Genomic DNA, 17419 nt, shown 5'->3' on the forward strand with positions numbered 1-17419 from the left:
AAAAAAAACAAAACAATGTCAATATGCCTCAAAACGTTAAACATGGGTGCCAGCGATCGGCGCCGGCTGTAATCATCTGTCCCTTCTTTTTTGTTGCAATCACTACAACTTTAAAATGATTCTCTTTTAATTTTCTTGTTGATACAACACTTGTCAAAAATAACTTTATAGAGTTGATATAGAGTTATTCATTTTATTTGCGCCGTCTAACAACATCTTTATCATAGGGTCAGCTCGATGCGGCCAATTAGTGGTAAATAAAGTTTTAATTCATAGAGCTGTGGTAAAATTATGTCAGAAAATTTTATTAATTTAACAATTTAGCAGTCATGGCTAGGGATGGATACCTTTTATATATGAAACGATGTGGTACCAATTCCTGGTGCTTGGCAATTGGTACTGGTACTCAACGGTACCAGTTTTTGGTACTTTTTTGTGTTTATGTGGTGAAATTTTTCAATTTGTTTAATAATAAAATCTGATTTCTTTTCAATTTAGCAGATTTATTCTTAGATATATAACCTTGCAATGCTGTGTTCATGTCCAGCATGGAAAATCACCTACTCTTTCACTCCCTCACAGTCACAAGGGTGCATTTAGGTACCTAAACATGGTACCTTTTAATTTTAAGTGTTGCCTGGTACTTTAGGCAGAATTCGGTAGATACCTATAAAAGTACCTAATTCGGTACCCGTCCCTAGTCATGGCAGTTTCCCATACATTTATACTGTATGGATCATTATGCATCATCTTGTGAAATGCAATATGTTCCTGAGCCTTCCTGAGCACGAGTGAAAAGGCTTGTATTGTATTTTGTATTGTCCAGATCAGTGCTTGAGTACACGTCCTATTTCAGGGAGTAGAGTGGACTCTTTAGAGCTTAGTTTCCACAAGTTACATAGTTTCTCTGTATCTTTGCCTCTGTAAATAAAATAAACTGATAAGCACAATTCATAGACCTCTTGATTTGAAATATAACAATTGTGAATGTTAAAGTGAATCTTCTAACAGACCAGTTGCCAGTAATAGTATCAGCTGGTTTACTGATTTCACTTGACAAACAATGTTACTCTTTGTTTAGAAGATCATCCCCATTCGATGCCCATTTTTTAGTTTAATCCAACCCTCATCCAACTAAAACTCAGTGGGAGGCAGAGAGTGATTGTCATTCTTTAACACACCTGATTATCCTCAATCCACCCCCGAAGGAAACAGAAAGAGGACAAATCACACCGCAAAACAGACCGCAGGAAAGTATGGGGAAAAGTAAGTTGTGTAGACGGTAGATAAGGGGAGACAAAATAGAGGAGAAAAGGAGACAAAACTTGGAGGAAGCTGAGAAGGTTGCAACTGGCAAGTTTGGATGTGAGATGAAAGCGGGGAAGAGAATGAGGAAAGGAGAAGTGTGTAGGGGAGGGGAGGGTAAATGGAGAGAGGTCCATAAGCCCCTGGATGATGAGAGAGAGGCTGACTCTCCCAGGACAGATTTGACAGGTTTCAGAAGTTGGGGAGCCTGCAGCTAGAAGTGTCTGCCTGCACCCTTAGGAGCTGTAGTGAGGGCTGGTGTGGAAATTGTGATTGGGAATATGTGCTTAAGACAAACAAAACAGAAGAAAGTGTTCCTGATGAAAGTTGTGCGTGCCTGTGTGTGTGTATGTGTGTATACACTTTTTTTTACTTATGTCACAGCATGAAGTGCAAACTTGAAAAACTACAGGATGCTCTGCTTTCAAACTCAAAACTGTGTGACAAAAACTGTAGTTTAATTGGCTTTTTGTTTAGTTGCTGCCCACGTTCTGTTGGTGCATGATGTTACAATTATGACACCCTTCTTTGAGAAAAAAAAAAAAACGACAAAGGCTTTGCTTTAACTCAAAATTAGTAGTTATCAACTTTACACAGCTGACTTGTTTGTGTAGCCTCAGAACTCTTGGATCAGCCTCTGCATTGTGAACTCTTGGATTAAGCAGAAACGAACACATGTAGGCTAGACGAATAAATAAATGAAAAGGAGAAAGGGGGGAAAAGGATAAACTTTTTTTTTCTCTCTGCACAAACAGCTTAGTATTGGTGCAGTGCAGCCTGCAGAGAGCACCACCCTGCCAAAATAAAGATGAGCTGGGGCCTGTAGTAAAGGAGACGTCTGCCATGGGCGGCCCCTGAGATCTAATCAGAGGGCTTAATATCCCCCACAGCGAGGAGACCTTGGCCCCTCAGCCCCCTCAGCCCTGACACCCCTGACGCCCAACCCGGCTCAGCGCTCTGTTCAGCTCTGCTCTGCGCCGGCTCCACAGCCAACAAACTCCACAAAGTTCTCCCTCTCTATTTCTCTCCCTCCCTTATTCTCTCTCTCATTCTCAGCAGGGAGAGACACAATGGCCAGCCACTGATCCTGTTTGGATGTGGTTTTGGATTATTTCTTCCCTGGTTCTCTCTGTCCTCATTTTAACCCTCTAGGAAGACATGCCTCTGTCCCTTCTCTGAATGGGCATCGCGACGGCATATTTTATATGTGACTCAAGCTGCCAAATACCAATACAACCCCCCTCGTCGCCTGCCTCAGCTTGTCCCTTTATGACATGTTGCATGCTAATTCGGAGAATTGTTGTGTTGACAAAGAAAGAGTCCTAACTTTTACCATTCGTCAGATTGTTTCTGGACTTAATATGAGAAAACTGCCCTGTCTTTTTTTTCTATTGTCATAAATAGAGCCCAACCGATTATGCCTGTCACAGATTAATCAACATCGGCCAAAATGTGGCTGATTATAAAAGTTTTTCTGATTCTGTCGTTCCTGCTTCTGAGTGTTGGGCTGCACGCTGCCCGAGCGCCCCGCCCCTCCATCCACCATAAGATGTAATGTAATGTAAGATGTTTAAACGTCGCAAAAGTGCGTTTTTGTGAGATAAACAGAGATAAATGCTACTGTTAATTCACACGTCCACCATTATCTAATGTAAGACTATAGAATAACATTTTAATGTCGTGTAAGTTGCTCTTTGTGTGTTTATAGTTTGATGTTTTTTTCACTTCCTGTGTTTAAAGTTTGACTTATTTATCTATTATTGTGTTTACAGCTTGTTTTTATTTATCATTGGTAAACACTACAGTTCTTATGTTGACAGTTTTATCATTTAAGTTCCTTGTTTTGATTTAACAGTGTCCTGTCTCTGTCTTAAATCATATGGGTATTAAAATGATTTGTGATCATATACAGTATATATCCTGTGTATATCAATGAATTTATTATATATATCAGCCGATATACTGGATATCGGCTTTTTTTGCCCCCCAGTATCAGTATCGGCATCGGCCCCAAAAATCCCATATCGGTCGGGCTCTAGTCATAAATATAACACAAGTCCTTTAAAATGTGGACATCAAACTCCAAAAATTAGCTAAAAAGTGATGAAGCTTTATGTTAATCAGGGCTGTAAATAAATGCATCACTTATTGAATGTGTATCATACTAGAACTGGACCTGATGTCCATGTACATGCAGCGAGAAACAGCTAACTTGACATCTCAGTTGTGGCTGCCCCTATTGTACAGTATTTGAAGGCCCCCCAAGTCTCGAATCCATTTTTATTTTTGCTGTATTGACTTTTTCCTCCTCTAGCCAAAGACATAATGAAGGCTTCCTGCAGCTGCTGTGACCTGCTTCTGTACAGTATATGCAGACAGAACACAGCTAAAGAAAAAAGGCCATTGTTTATCTGCACATTTCTTCTGTCCGAGCATGTGCTCCCCACAAAGAAAATTGTCATCTTTTCTGGAGCATAACAGAGGCACAAATGTGCATGATCGCCCAGGCCCTGACCTTGAGCGTAAATGTTTTGTAACAGACTGTAAAATGCAGTCATTTATCTGCAGCCATGTTTGTCTTCATATTGTCGTGGCCATTAGTCTCAGAAATGGGCCATGGAGTTGCTGTTTGTTCATTAGAGGAGGTTTGTTCATTTCTGGTTAACACGCTGCCATGTTCCACAGACAGCTGTCACCCAGGCATTAGCAGTCTGAGAGCATCGCCACACTGTGTCTGCTTTGAATCCAAACTTTTATTTCCCAGGTCAGGAGTGTGACATTCAATGAAGCCGAGTGTGTCTCAAGTGAACGCAGCTCAATAATTAATAACCGCTCTCCCAGGTGAGCTCAAATTGGGACGTGGTAATGTTGCAGAGCCCCGCCACGGGGCAGCAGCGACCCCAAAGCCATCTTCAACAGACACCTCACCTTTTGTGGCTGTGCTTTTTTTCCCCCCTCTCTCCTTCTCTCCTCGTGGCCCCACGGTGCATGCATTAGAAGAAAAGTTATTTTGAGCTGTAAGAAATTCAAATGAAGCCCCCACATGCTAACTTTTCCAGAGCATCCAGACCTTTGAGATTAGACAGCCATCCTTAAAGCACAAGGGTCTGGGATAACAAACGGCATGTTTGAAGTGCTCCTTGGAGAACGCAGCTGACACACACACTTACACACATCCAAGCAACACACACACACACACACACATACTCAAGACTCACAAACCTGCATCCCCCTTAGCTTCTCCAGTATGGACTATGGCTTAATTAAAGCACAAATGTACAGTATATGTTGTAAGTGGCAGTGAGTTGTGTGTGTTTATATGATGGTGAATGTAGCCTGAGTCTGCATGAATAAGTAGTGCAACACCATGAATATTTATATTGTCAATATAATTAGCTATGTAGACTAATGGAGGCCATGTTTTGCACTTGAAGCCATGCCAATTTTGTTGTGGTTGTTTATTTTCCGGCTTGTTGTCCCCACAGTAGTGCTAAATAAAGAGCATCATTATTCCCAAAACATTATGCATTCGCTAGCTCCGGTGCCATGAATATGACCACTCTAGTTTCACAGTTAACATCTAAATTGTTCCCTTTTTTCGTTTCAATTATATTTCTCATCACAATGTTTTTTGCTATTGTTGACTGTGCATTCATTTGTTTGTAATTAAGTCATTTTCCTTGCCATTTGACATAGTCTGTCTTTAATTTTTATTCAGGCAGACACAATTACGATGCTGCCTTTGTTCCCTTAATGCAGACAACAGGGCCCTACTCTAATTTACCACAGTCAACAATGTGAAGCAAAGCATGGCAGCAGCTCACTGTGGAGATTCTTCAAACTGAATATGCTCTTTACTTAGAAAGTCTTTAAATTTGCACTAATTCCTTAAATCTCTTCTCTGTCCTTGTGTCCCCTCTTTGTGAGCAGTGTTCGTCCAGGCCAATAAGCTCCAGCAGCACATCTTCTCCGCCCACGGCCAGGAGGATAAGATCTACGACTGCTCGCAGTGCCCGCAGAAGTTCTTCTTCCAGACAGAGTTACAGGTGAGCCTCAGGCCGGTAGGAAGCGAAAAGTGGCCACCAGCAGAAAGAGCGTCCGCTAATCACACATGACAGCTTAACAAACACTAAACACCGCTCGCCGCTCTCCGGCTGTCCCCTCGATCCCGGCTGGGACGAGAGACTCAGAAGGAATTATTTCAGTCCGTTTCCAAAACTCATTTGTGATGTGCAGATATGATTTGATTTGCTTATTAGACCAGCGGAGCACTAAAATATCTGGAATTAGAGGATTAGTGGAATGCTCGTTTTTGAAGAGGTAATTACATACAGTGCAGAGGCAAAACACGGTTGAGTCAATATGCCTGCATCTCCCCTCCTAATCACAGAGGAGGCCTCATGGCTAAATATGAGCTTTGTCCTCTGGGAGACCATATCTGCCCTTCAACAAAGTTAGTAGTTGGACTTATGAACTCGCAATGCTAGAGAGATAATCCATTTTCTAGCAATCTTTTCCCCTGCTCCTTGGAGAACCTGAAAAAATGAAACAGACCTTATTATATTATTTCACTGTGGTGGTGTTTTCAAGCAGCTCTGTTTTGTTTGGGGGATTCTCCACCATACACATGGCACACTTCTCATATCCAGATCTTTTTTCTATTTCCTTTTGAAACTGAATCATTAAAATATGAGTTGCCTATATCCAGTGTGTTCACACCCATCACTGAAGCTTGTGTTAATTTGCCTTAAAGCGCAAAGGAAAGCCAAAAGCTTCTGCTTATATCCTTCAAGTACATCTATCTGAAACTTGGATTAGCAGCTCTGTGTATTAGCAAGTAGCCAGAGGAAGTATCCAGGGCTTGGCCGCCCATTGATCGGCTCCGATTTTCATATTGAGATTCAGGTTGTAAACACAGAGGCGTGTGTCTGCCAGGAGGAAGGTGAATGTGATCATTATCTGCTGGTCATTTGAGCTGCGCAGCCATGAATAAAACAAGTCCTGATCCACTAACATGCATTTCCACCACGGAGAAGGTTATTAAACAAGCCTCGTGCTCCACCTAACTACCTGCGTGGAGTCTTTTCATTCACATCAAGGCCCCCTGTTTATCACTTTTTCATCTCTCAGCAGTACCTCTGTTTTCTATATAGGAACAAATTTGAAGATGTCTGTAAACAATCTCAAATAACCGGGGGATGTTTTCCTACTTTTTTGTTTGACATTTTTGGGAATGAAGTGATCTCCACCTCCTGGAGGTTTCGTTTCATGCATGATTATATTGTTTTACCCTCTGTGTGAAGGGAACATGAAAGACCTGTGGTACTTTGTTGTGAAACAGAGGGTTATGAAAGAGGAGCAGAGGTGAGCTCATGGGATTAGACGATCGTTACTCTCACCCTGTGCCATGCTCCAAACCATGTGAGTGCATGCTGGCACACATATGGAGAACATATAGATGCATGCTAGCAGACTTTATTTAGACGACTGCTGTCAGAGTTTATTTACACTCTGATCAGCACAAATGTTTCTAAAGTATCAGGTTTTCTTTGAAGTATTGATACTGAGTGCCTTCCTCGCTGTCTCTAGTTAAAGTCCTCAACAAACAGTGCAGGTTGGAGTCTTGTTTTCACTTGTGTTTTTGTTTGCGGTTGCCATTTCCCATGCATCACACTTCAAAATGTCTCACTGACACGGGGCAGTGGTTTGTCAGTCTGTCTGAAGTGGAGCTGTCTTCCAGCAGTGAGAGAAGTGGAGGCGCTCTCCCTGTCTCACTGGCAGCTTCTTGAGTTTGGAGTTTCTCCCTCTTTCTCCCTGACACTCTGGCCCACTCGCAGGCTGCCTGGGCTCCTCATCTCTCACAGTAGTCAGAGGGGTCAAAGGGCCAGTGCAAGCTGGGAGAAGGGAGCGTCAGAGAGGGAGAGCTGCCACGGCAGGTAAAGGGAAGCAGGAACGATATTTTATTAATTTGCTGCTGAGATCCTGAAACAGACCAAAGGCTGTGACAGGCATCCAGTGCACCGCTCCACATCCTCCCCCACCGCCTCCCCCCGTGAACTCTACCCTGCGAGGGGCTAGCCAATTTTCGCCAGCCTGTCGAGGTGGATGATGGGAGAGCATCCGTCTAATCAGCCCTCTCAGGACCCCCCGCCCAGCCGCCCCCCTCAGACCGACCAGATTGACTGACTCCTGGGCCTGTGTGCCCCAGAATCCAGATTCCTAAGGAGAATAATCTCTCTCACTCCCTCTGTTTTTCTTCTTTCTCTTTATTTCACTCACAAAAAAATAAACAGTGAGTTGCATAGACCACCATCCCCCTCCAAACTTTCCAGGGGACTCCCCTTCACTATCTCACACACTCACACAGCCCCCACCCTGCACATCTCTCTCCCTCACCCCATTAAAATATGGAGCAACGTGTAGATATTTCATGAGGTGCTGATGGGGAGGGCAAGTAGGCTGGCTGTTCAGCTTCCCACTGACCCTCAGATGCTGCCCACCCCTTAAGCAACAAGGACACGTGGCTCCTCATCTTCACTCCACCCTCTACCTCAAATAAGAGCCACTGTCTTTGTATAGCAGCCGTCCCTTTATAAAGAATCTCTTCGGGTCTAGCAGAGGCCACAAACTTGATAATAAACGTCCTCCTCCCTTTGCGTTAGCTTCAGATACAGTAGCTTTTCACATCAGGGAAAGAACTGAGCGACTGACAATGCTGCGAGGCTGGATTAATTAGCCAGATTCATTAACTGATGGATGTGCAGCATTAGCCGCAGCTTAAATCTGACATTTCTCTGAGTGCACTTTCATTTGTGAAGAAACGGACAAGTTCAGCTCTTCCAGCGACGTTCAGGACTGCAATCTGAGCCGCCTCTCCCAAGGTTCCCAGTTCCTCCAAAGACGAGACAGTAAGACAGAGTTACACAACAGAGAAGATGACATTTCCGTGCTTTAGATTCTTTGTTCTTTTTGAGCTTGACTACCGTTCTTCCCCCCTTCATCATCACATTTTCATCAGTGGCATGAGATTGTAAGCCACGTGTTAAGTTAGGGAGAAGAGGAAGGACCCGGGTGCGGTACGACTTCTCCCTCTCCTCAGACGCCCGCAGGACACATACCTTAATTGGAGTGTCTTTTAAAAGGATTCCTTCAAAGACAATCTGAGGCTCCCTGGCCTTAATGAGTGCTGAAAGTGACATGAGAGCACATCTGCATCATGTTCTACTTCCACACACAAATGAGATTCTCCTCTCCCCATGTGATAGCCATTATTGCCAAGCTGTGACCAATTCTGCTGTTTTAATTAAGCATATTTATAGGCTTCACGGTCACCAGGTGTAAACAGCAATGCGTGTCACATCGCCTGGCCAAGACGGAAAATAGGAGGGGAAGTGAGAGATGGACAGTAGAGAGGAAGGGGAAAAACTTTATTTCATGATATTAAAGTGAAAATATTTTGTTGATTCTGTGAATGATAGCTCTTAAAAACAAGGTTTAAGGCCTTTCTTCTTCAGCTCTTTACATAAAGCCTCAGAAATGTCGCCTCTCAGTCTGAAGCACAGACTCACAGAGACTTTTTATCCCCCAGAAGTTTAACTTTCTATTTTTTTTTCATGAATTTTAAAACATGCCCCCAAACCGCCCTAACTGCCCCGCGTCCCAAAAGTGTCGCACAAAAGCAAAGCTTCATGTGTTTATCCCTAAGCGGCTCTCAAACACCCCATTTTCCTTGAATATCTTGATCTGCCAAGTGTGACAGCTCGTCATGCTTTTGAAAGTTGTATATGTTGTTTTTTTTTTCCCTTTTATTTGACAACTTGTTTTCTTCTTCATCACCCCAGGTGCTCAGAATTCTGTCACCATTTCAAAAAGTTGCACTACAAAATAAAAGAACAAGGAATTAGGAAAAAAAACGCAGCTGCTTGTGAGGCGCCATCATTAATATTTAAGCTTTTTTATAATTATGTACAACACTGTACACACACACTGTAAACGGGGACATAAACACCTTTAGATGAGTAGAGATGTAACACAATAGTGGTGTTCTAGTTTTGTAGGTGGATCAGAATTAGACAGCATGACAGACCTAATGATCCTGGGAGGATTTTCTCTTTCTCAGAGCATGTGTGTGTGCGTGTGTGTGTGTGTATACATCTGTGTGCGTGCTGTATGTATTTGTCTTTGTGTCTGTCTCTCACAGGGTCTGATATGTGCATGCAAACACATTGTCTGGAGGGAGACATGACAAAAACTCCCAGAAGCCTTTGAGCTGTTCTTTTTTTTCTTTTTCCTGTGTTGCACCACTGGGGAAAGTTAAATCCAAACAAAGAGGAGACGCTCGGTGCACTGTGCTAGAATCCATCACCGGATCTCTCCCTCAAACACCCCGCCTTTACTTTTCTTCGTCGACTCTTTCGACAACTTTGATAAACACCAGTTTAAAATCTGCTTCTCAGGAAATTCACTACAGGTTTAATTTGCTGCCTGTGGTGATTTGATTTTCAAGTACGCTATCATGTTGTTGATGTTAACAAAATGCAGCAGAGGCCAAAATAAACAGCATTAGAATGATTATTCCCCCTTGAATTTCTTTTTTCACACTTCGCAACACAAAAGTAAATTAACTCTTCGCTTCTTAAAAGGGATTTTGAACGGCATTGGTCAATTAAAAGCTCATTTTCTTGTTTCTCTTCTTTTTTTTTCTGGGGGAAAGAAGAAAAGAAGAGAGAGCACATCAGCTCTTTGCCTCCAAGTGTTAAAAAAAAAAAATGCGGGAGAAAATTTAGTCCTCAAAAATCTCCACGTTTGTGAAGTGGCATATCAAGCAGCACAGGAAAGAGAGGAGGAGGAGGAGGGAGAGGAGAGGAAGGGGAGGGTGCTGTGTAGCATCCCTAGTCAAAGTCTGTCCCCGACTGAAGTGGTTAAATGTGAGAGTAATTGTGTTTTGTTTCTGGGACTGACATGTGGAACCCCATGGACCCCATCTCCCTCCCAGTGACAGGCAGAGATCCTCCCCCCTCGCTCTGTCTAATTAGAGGATGTAGCCCAGGGCTCATGTCCCAGGAAGACCCATCCCCCTCCCAAGATGGCTCCCCTAAGAAAGCCCTTAATTGGGTTCTTTAGTCATAGTCTTCATTTTGGCTGGAAAGGCATCTGTGTGTTGCTATCACCTCAGAATACAGTTTGTATCGCTCTCTTGTGTTGTGTTTTTTTTTTCTTCCTCCCTCTCGCTGGCCCTCTCTCTTTCTCTCCCTCTACCCGTCTCCCACTCTCTCCTCACTTAATGAGGCCCCATAATAACACAGCAGTTGTGCAGTTGTTTTGCTACCTCAGTCAAACAGCGGGATCACTGCATAGTGTGTTTCTAGTACCATTCACTTGTCTACTTAGACAGGGTAATGAGTATCATTTGGAGCTACAAAGCACCGGCCCACAAAAAGGGTGGTCCGTCATCTCTGGTTACACCTCAGAAACATTTGCTGGGGGTAGTTAGACATCTAATCAAAGCATTTCAAGCCCTATGGATTGATTATGTATTTTTACTAGCGTTCAGTGAGGAAATGACCGCACACAAAATGACACATGGAAGATATTGAAATCCATCGCCGTCGTCCACTCCACCCTGGCCTGGTGGTGTAAGCGTATGACCACGACTCCCAGGGCACCTCGCTTCAAACAAGATGGTCTGTTACCAAGGAGACCAGGCCCGGTTGTGGCACAACAGTGTTTGGGGTCAACCCTCCCCACGGCCCGATAAGTGATGACTGTGGAGAATGCCAACTGCTGTATTATTTATTTATTTGATTGTGTTCTTCATTGGCTAAACTAGCCAGCAGTAAGCCTGGCCCGAGGTCAGAGCAGGGAAGGATTACTCCCTCAGTGGACCGGTCAGCAGCAGGGAATGCACAAAGGGAGGACTGAGTCAATACTGGACCGAGTTCAACACACCATTAGACATCAAGGCACAATGCAGCACTCTTGTCTTTCTGCAGTGCAGTTTGAAATGAAAAGAAAACACCTTCAGTGGTAGGGCTTTCTCAAAATTACCCCACTAATTGGGTCATTGGTTGAGGCCCAGTGTTCATCCTTCAATCCTAACACAAACATTAAATTACCGTAAATAACCAAGTGTGCTCATTTCTCAAAGTAACCCGGCAGTATTTCCTAGCCTGGAAGAAAGACCGCAGGTTCTTTGTTTTAGTATCATTTGATGACGTTCTCTTGTGCGTTAATTAAATTCCTGAGTGATGACTACGGGTGTGCGTAGGTCTCAGTGGTTTTGCACGCACTCCCTGTGCTCCAGATGCAGCTATACACACTTACTGTATGTGAGCCATGCAGGGTAGAAGAGGAACTCGACACACACTTGTAAGACTTTTAATCAGAGCTCAGGCAGAGATGTTTACAGTTTTGGCTGCTGCTTCAAAAAATTTTTTATTATAGATCAACTAAATAATCAAAAGTAGCCACAGGGTCTTAAAGATGTGACTGTAATTAAACCATTTCCTTAATGAGTAATCTTTGGTGTAAGTAAAAGTATCTTGATTCACAAAAGAAACGTGTGACTTTACTCAAAGTCTAGTTTGACAATGAGCGCAAAACTCAGAATATGTACAGTGTGGTTGATATTTCCATGCACTTAAGTTAGTTTTAGTTCATTAGGAAGACTATTTAGTAGTGCTGTCAGGCAATTAAAAAAATAAATCTAATTAATTACAGGATTTGTAATTAATTAATCTAATTAATCGCATTTTAATCTCATATCTACTTAAGGTCCCAAAATAAAGAATTTGAATTCCAGGACATTAAAATTTCATTTAAAGATATTAAAAAACATTTAAAAATAAGGTGGGAATATATACAACACATTTTAGGTACCCTGATGCATAAGGAACACATGAAAAAAGTTTTATGGTTCTATCTTTACAAAATCTACACAGTCCTGCACCTAAGATAAGCTGATTTGATTTTTACGATGTTTTTTGCTTCTGTTCACATTTTTACTTAATGTGGACTCAATTTTCACTGCAATATGAACTTCTATACTTCTATGAGGTCAGGAGAACCAAAGCTAAAGGCTAAAAACTGTGAGTAACTATGTACAAAACACTTAATTCAAGTCTTGGATCAAAGGAGAGTGAAGTATTTTCAGTTTTACATGCTCTGAACACAAACTGTTGCTCATTGGTGCAGAGCAGCCCCAAGCTGAAACATGACACCAGGAAGATGGAAGCAAATTTTCAAAGAATTCTTTAGATTTAAATACAAGATATTTATTGATCATTCAGGGCTTGTTTAATGCAGTAAAGAGTGTAGAATTATCTGTTTTTTACAGAATTGAGCTAGAGCAAACGGTTGATTTTCTGTAGATTTTCAAAAAGGATGTGTGAATAAACGAGATGTGGACGGCAGTCCCCTTAAAAGCGCTCTCTCTTCCACCCGGTTTAAAGCATGTTGCTGACGTCATGTGTGATACATTCAGGGACCGTCGGAAAATTGAAAATCTGACGAGAACACCACTTTTTCCAAGTAGGACATTTGGTTTGTAAATGCTAGACATTTGAAACTAAGTGCGTCTTTGAACGCCTCACAGGTCTGGGATACAGATTAATCTGCGTTCATTTCTATAACACGTTTATTTGCGGTGTAATTAATTAATCTAATTAACGCGTTAAAATGACAGCCGTACTATTTAGTTATGGAAGTCTTACAGATTGCAAACTAAAAATGAAAAGTTAGAAATAAGTGTGCAGTAATCTGGTAGTTTTCACAGCTGCACAGTTTGCTTTCTTTTTTCAATTTTCTCTAAACCGTAAAAGTTGTGGCCGTTTTTTGGCTCGTCTTTTTCAGATTTAGTCACTGTTCTTCCATTCAATATGATTTAGTGTTAACAGCTCTTTAACTTTTAACAGCTGAATCATGAGACGGCTTCTCTTCAGCTCACTGCTCGGCTCTGCTCTCGTTTTGAATGCACACCTCTTTGTTTGTTTGAGAAGCCTTGAAAAGGCAGTGGCTTTTAAAAGTCGTTATTGCTCTCTCAGCTCTCTAACCACTCGATAAAGCCCGGGTTTAATGTAACACGCCGCATAACACCAGGTAGAGGAGCAGACACGATGTATTTAACATGTGCTCCGCAGGTATTAACATTATGCTAATCAAACGTTGTTAGCGTCGTGATTAAGCTTTACATGCTCGCTCTGTGATGTCGGACAATGAGAGGATTGTCTTTAATACAGCCGGATCAGATGAAAGAGAGAAGAAAGAGTGTGTGTCTGCTGGTCCACTGGCCTTCCTCTGCAGAGCTGATGTAAGAGATGCACCTCTGTTGCCTCACTGGAGACCGGCTACTATCGATGGAGACCAGAGCAATGGGGAACGACATAAAGAATGATTAGTTAATAAATCAACTCCCCAGCCTACTTGCACTTTCCAGCTCTCTGCTCTTCCCCAATTGCTCCCCATTTTTTCTCACCCCTCTCCCTCTGCCTCTCTCTGCTGCAGCGTTAAATTCCTAAGACATGTTGCACCTGTTTGCATGGGTACACAAGACCCCCGCCGGATGTTCCCCCTCCTCTTCCACCACCCCTGAGGGCGTTGCAGTGGGGTGATGTAATCAGATGAAAGCTATGGTTTAACGGTGGCACAGAGAGAAAAAGGAGAGGAGGAAGAGGCTCGCTCCGAGCCAGTGCAGCCAGTCTTCATAAGGGAGAAGCGGGTGCGCATTATTGATCAGAGCAAAATTTAATTTAGTGGGGAATTGACTGCTATGGTTTACCTGAACACTGCTGCTAACTGGGCCCTGCAGCAGGCCTGTGTGGCCAGCAGGTGGTTGAAAGGATCGAGGAGGAGATTAAGGGTTGGAAAGAAGGGAAGGAAATGGATGATAAGGGGAATGGCAGAGTTTCAGGGGGAATAGGAGGCATGAAAGGAGAGTGAGCAAAGGATGAGAGCTAAAAGGCTTAATGGAGGGCATCTAATCCTAAATTGCAGCGATTCTGGTGTCACACCATTAGTGACATCCTTGTTTCCATGGACATTTTGGGTCATTTTCTTGTGTAAGTCGTGAATTACGTTTAAAATCTAATTTGACATCAGTGGTTGGAAACCGTAGGTGTTAACTTTTAAAGTGTTTGTGCAGAGGTACTTTAAAAACTCGACAAGGATGAAGATTGGAAAGTGAATTTTCAGCCCCCCTCCTTTTTTTTTTCTCCCGTACTCACACACAGAACAGTTTGCAGCTTCTCTGCGGAGTTAAGTATCCACAGAGATAAAGGTATCAGTTTCATTTTCTTTTAAGGTTTTTTTTCCCTCCACTTTTCCTCTATTTTCCCTTTAGTCTGCATGGCTGCCACAGCCACTGAAGTCGTTTAACACCGTCCTTGAGAAAGCCCTCAGTGAGAAAACTCCTGGCATGTTTAAGGAAAAGGTAGAATGCAGTGTGTGTCAGACAGAGCTGGGACATGCAGTGGGGGGAGCCGTTCCCCAGAGGGGTTATTTTCCCCTCTAATAGCTGTTACGAGCCCTACATTATATCCAAGGAGCTACGTTCCTTTGGGGTCCACACACTCTCATGCACACACACACACACACGTATTCACACACCTAGACGCACAAAGGCATGCACACTCAGTTGAGCACAAATTTTCTCTCTCTGTTTCCCTCTCTTTTTCACACACACACACACACACACACACGCACTCAGTCCTAGCCGCTTTGCTCTCCTCGTGTCAATATCCTGCCATTTGAAGTCACGTACTGCAGGGGCTTCTGGGAGTCGCCGAGGAGCCAGGCTGACGGGTAATGGGCCGCATTCATTAATAAGGTTGCCGTGCTCCTGTCCCTCCTCAGCAACGCCAAGGATGTCTTCACCGGGGGGTAGGGGGGGGTTGGCGGAGTGTGAGGAGGAGGGGAGAGGAGGTAAGGTGGGGGGAGAGAGAGCGTCCCGTAGGGAGTCTCCTCCCAGACTCACTTAAAGGAGCTTTATTTCAGCTAGAGAGGAGAGAGGGAAGCAGAGGAGCTGTCCGGGGCCACCTCTTTTAAAGAAGAGGGAGAGTGTGGGGCCCAGGCAAGCCGAGCTAACCCTTACAGGGGTCACACTGCTGCTCCCCGTCAAACAGCATATTACCCCACCTGTCGGGAAGTAATCGCCCCAGCTGAAAGGAAAGCTGTCGAGGTGTTTAAATGCTTTATATGGAGGCAGCTGAAAGGGTAAAGAGGGAAGGAATGAATGCGAGGGGGGCTAATAGTCGTATCCCGTGCTAGCCTGAGGGATTCTTCACCGCCAGGACTGAAGGTGACTGCTTCGGTAAACCTTCTCACTGAGGTTGCACTAATCATTTTCACTCCTCGGTGTTATATTTTAAAAGCTAGTTAAGCCGTATAAACGCCATTTCACATACTTGAGCACTTATTCTGCGCCCGTGTGTGCAGTGAGGTGTGTGTGTATTTGTGCATGCATGCGTGCCGATGTCTCTGTGACAGGTGTGTCTAGTCCATGCCAGTTTAGAGAGTCCAAGGCCGTGTTTTAAACAGAGCGCAGCAAGTGGGGCATGTAGTTTGCATTAAAGGGATTAGCAGTCACTTCAAAAGATGACCTGGATTCAGCCCACCAGGGACACCAGTTACACACCCCCTGGTCCACGCTCCCTTTAAAGAACCTGGCACAGCTGCCCCACTACAACCACTCTCAGTGGTCTGTGTGTGTGTGTGTCTGCATAAATTGGGGGGATACAGGCGAATAGAGATACTGTCGGCTTGTTATCCTGTCAAAATAAAAGGTGCATTATAACATGTCTGCAGCCGTGCGGAGGATCAAATCACCTCATAACTTTTTTTTTTCTTTTTACCGGCACTGCACATTCAATACATGTAACCTCTGTGTACACACAGCTCTCAGGATGATATTCCATCAGGTGTGTCGCTACCTTGTTATGGATTTGTTTCCATGGACACAGGCTTTTGATCAGGAGGCTGGATTTCTTAGGATTGGGAATCTTATCTGTCAGTGGTCTTGTGCCTTTGTGTTAGACCAGGACTTAACTATGCTTAATCCCAAAGCCAACCACTATTGATCCACACACAGATTTGACTTCTGCACAAGTTAATTGGACCTAGATAACAGGGAAAACTAATAATCACAGCGTTCAAATGTCAAGATAATCAAAAGATGGTTCTTGCTGATCATTACGTTCCAAACGGTTTTTAAAGCTGTATAACGTCGGAGTCCTCAGTGCGTCAGATGAAGGCTGTTTCATTGTTCTTTTTCAACAAAAGCGAAGCGAAATGAAAGATGTTCTTGTTGTATGTGATCATAACGTCTCGCCTGTTTTTCTTTTTGTGTCCTTGCAGAACCACACGTTGACTCAGCACAGCAGCTAACATGGCAAAGATCACGACGCGGAGAATAATGTCTGACCACCAATTACCGTCAGCCCAGTTTCCCACTGACTGCCTTGCACTGAACTTTCGATTCAGTTACACCACAAGGAACCACACCACAGCGAGAAAAAAGAAAAACCAAGGCTAAGAAAACAAAAGAAAGAGGGGGGGGGAGAACAAAAAAGAACCCTCTCACTTCTTTACCAACAATTATTTCAAAAAGAAAAAAGCCAACTTGTTTGTACATAGAATTCTTCATGTGTTGCTTAACCACAGCTATATTGCAATCTTATACAGTATTTGCCAATGTACAGTTGAAAATGTTTGTCCAAAAAAAAAGAGAAGGGTGTTTAAAAAAAAAAGATCAATGACATTGTCAATCAGACCAGATGGGACTCAAGCAGTTGTGTGAAGGAGAAACAGGGTGCCACCGAGAGCGACGGAGGCTGTAGGAACCCGTCAGGAGGACTCTTAATCAGCACCCCCTCCTACCGCGCAGTATGTCACTCTGTGTCCTGACATGGTCAATCATTACAGGACAGCAAAGCTCGATTCACCAGCATCGTGTCCGTGTGTCCGTCCTAACATGGCTGCCAGAGGACCAGCTGAGAACGGCGGTGCGGCTGATCTGCGCTGGAGTTCAGACGAGAGGCGCAGAGGGGAGGAAAAAAAAAAAGAAGAGGAAAAACAACAGAGAGAACAGAAAAACAGGACAGGATGCTGATATATGCAAACG

At 43.5% G+C, this 17419-nt stretch overlaps 1 protein-coding gene across 5 annotated transcripts in view; it reads left to right on the forward strand.

Annotated features, from left to right (window-relative positions):
- The window catches only part of LOC141804132 (zinc finger protein 521-like), a 96159-nt gene extending 79302 nt beyond the window's left edge, over window positions 1-16857 (forward strand). For all 5 annotated transcript variants that reach the window (XM_074688421.1, XM_074688420.1, XM_074688422.1 and 2 more), the window contains 2 exons: window positions 5236-5351; window positions 16654-16857. In XM_074688421.1, the coding sequence (XP_074544522.1) occupies window positions 5236-5351; window positions 16654-16683 (146 nt within the window). In that variant the 3' untranslated portion in view covers window positions 16684-16857. The remainder of the gene's footprint in view (window positions 1-5235; window positions 5352-16653) is intronic.
- The last annotated feature ends 562 nt before the right edge of the window (window positions 16858-17419 follow it).

Source organism: Halichoeres trimaculatus, unplaced genomic scaffold (assembly GCF_033239565.1).
Source record: "Halichoeres trimaculatus isolate MK-OKI-2021-1 unplaced genomic scaffold, fHalTri1.1 fHalTri1_scaffold_15, whole genome shotgun sequence".
Classification (NCBI taxonomy): Eukaryota; Metazoa; Chordata; class Actinopteri; order Labriformes; family Labridae; genus Halichoeres; species Halichoeres trimaculatus.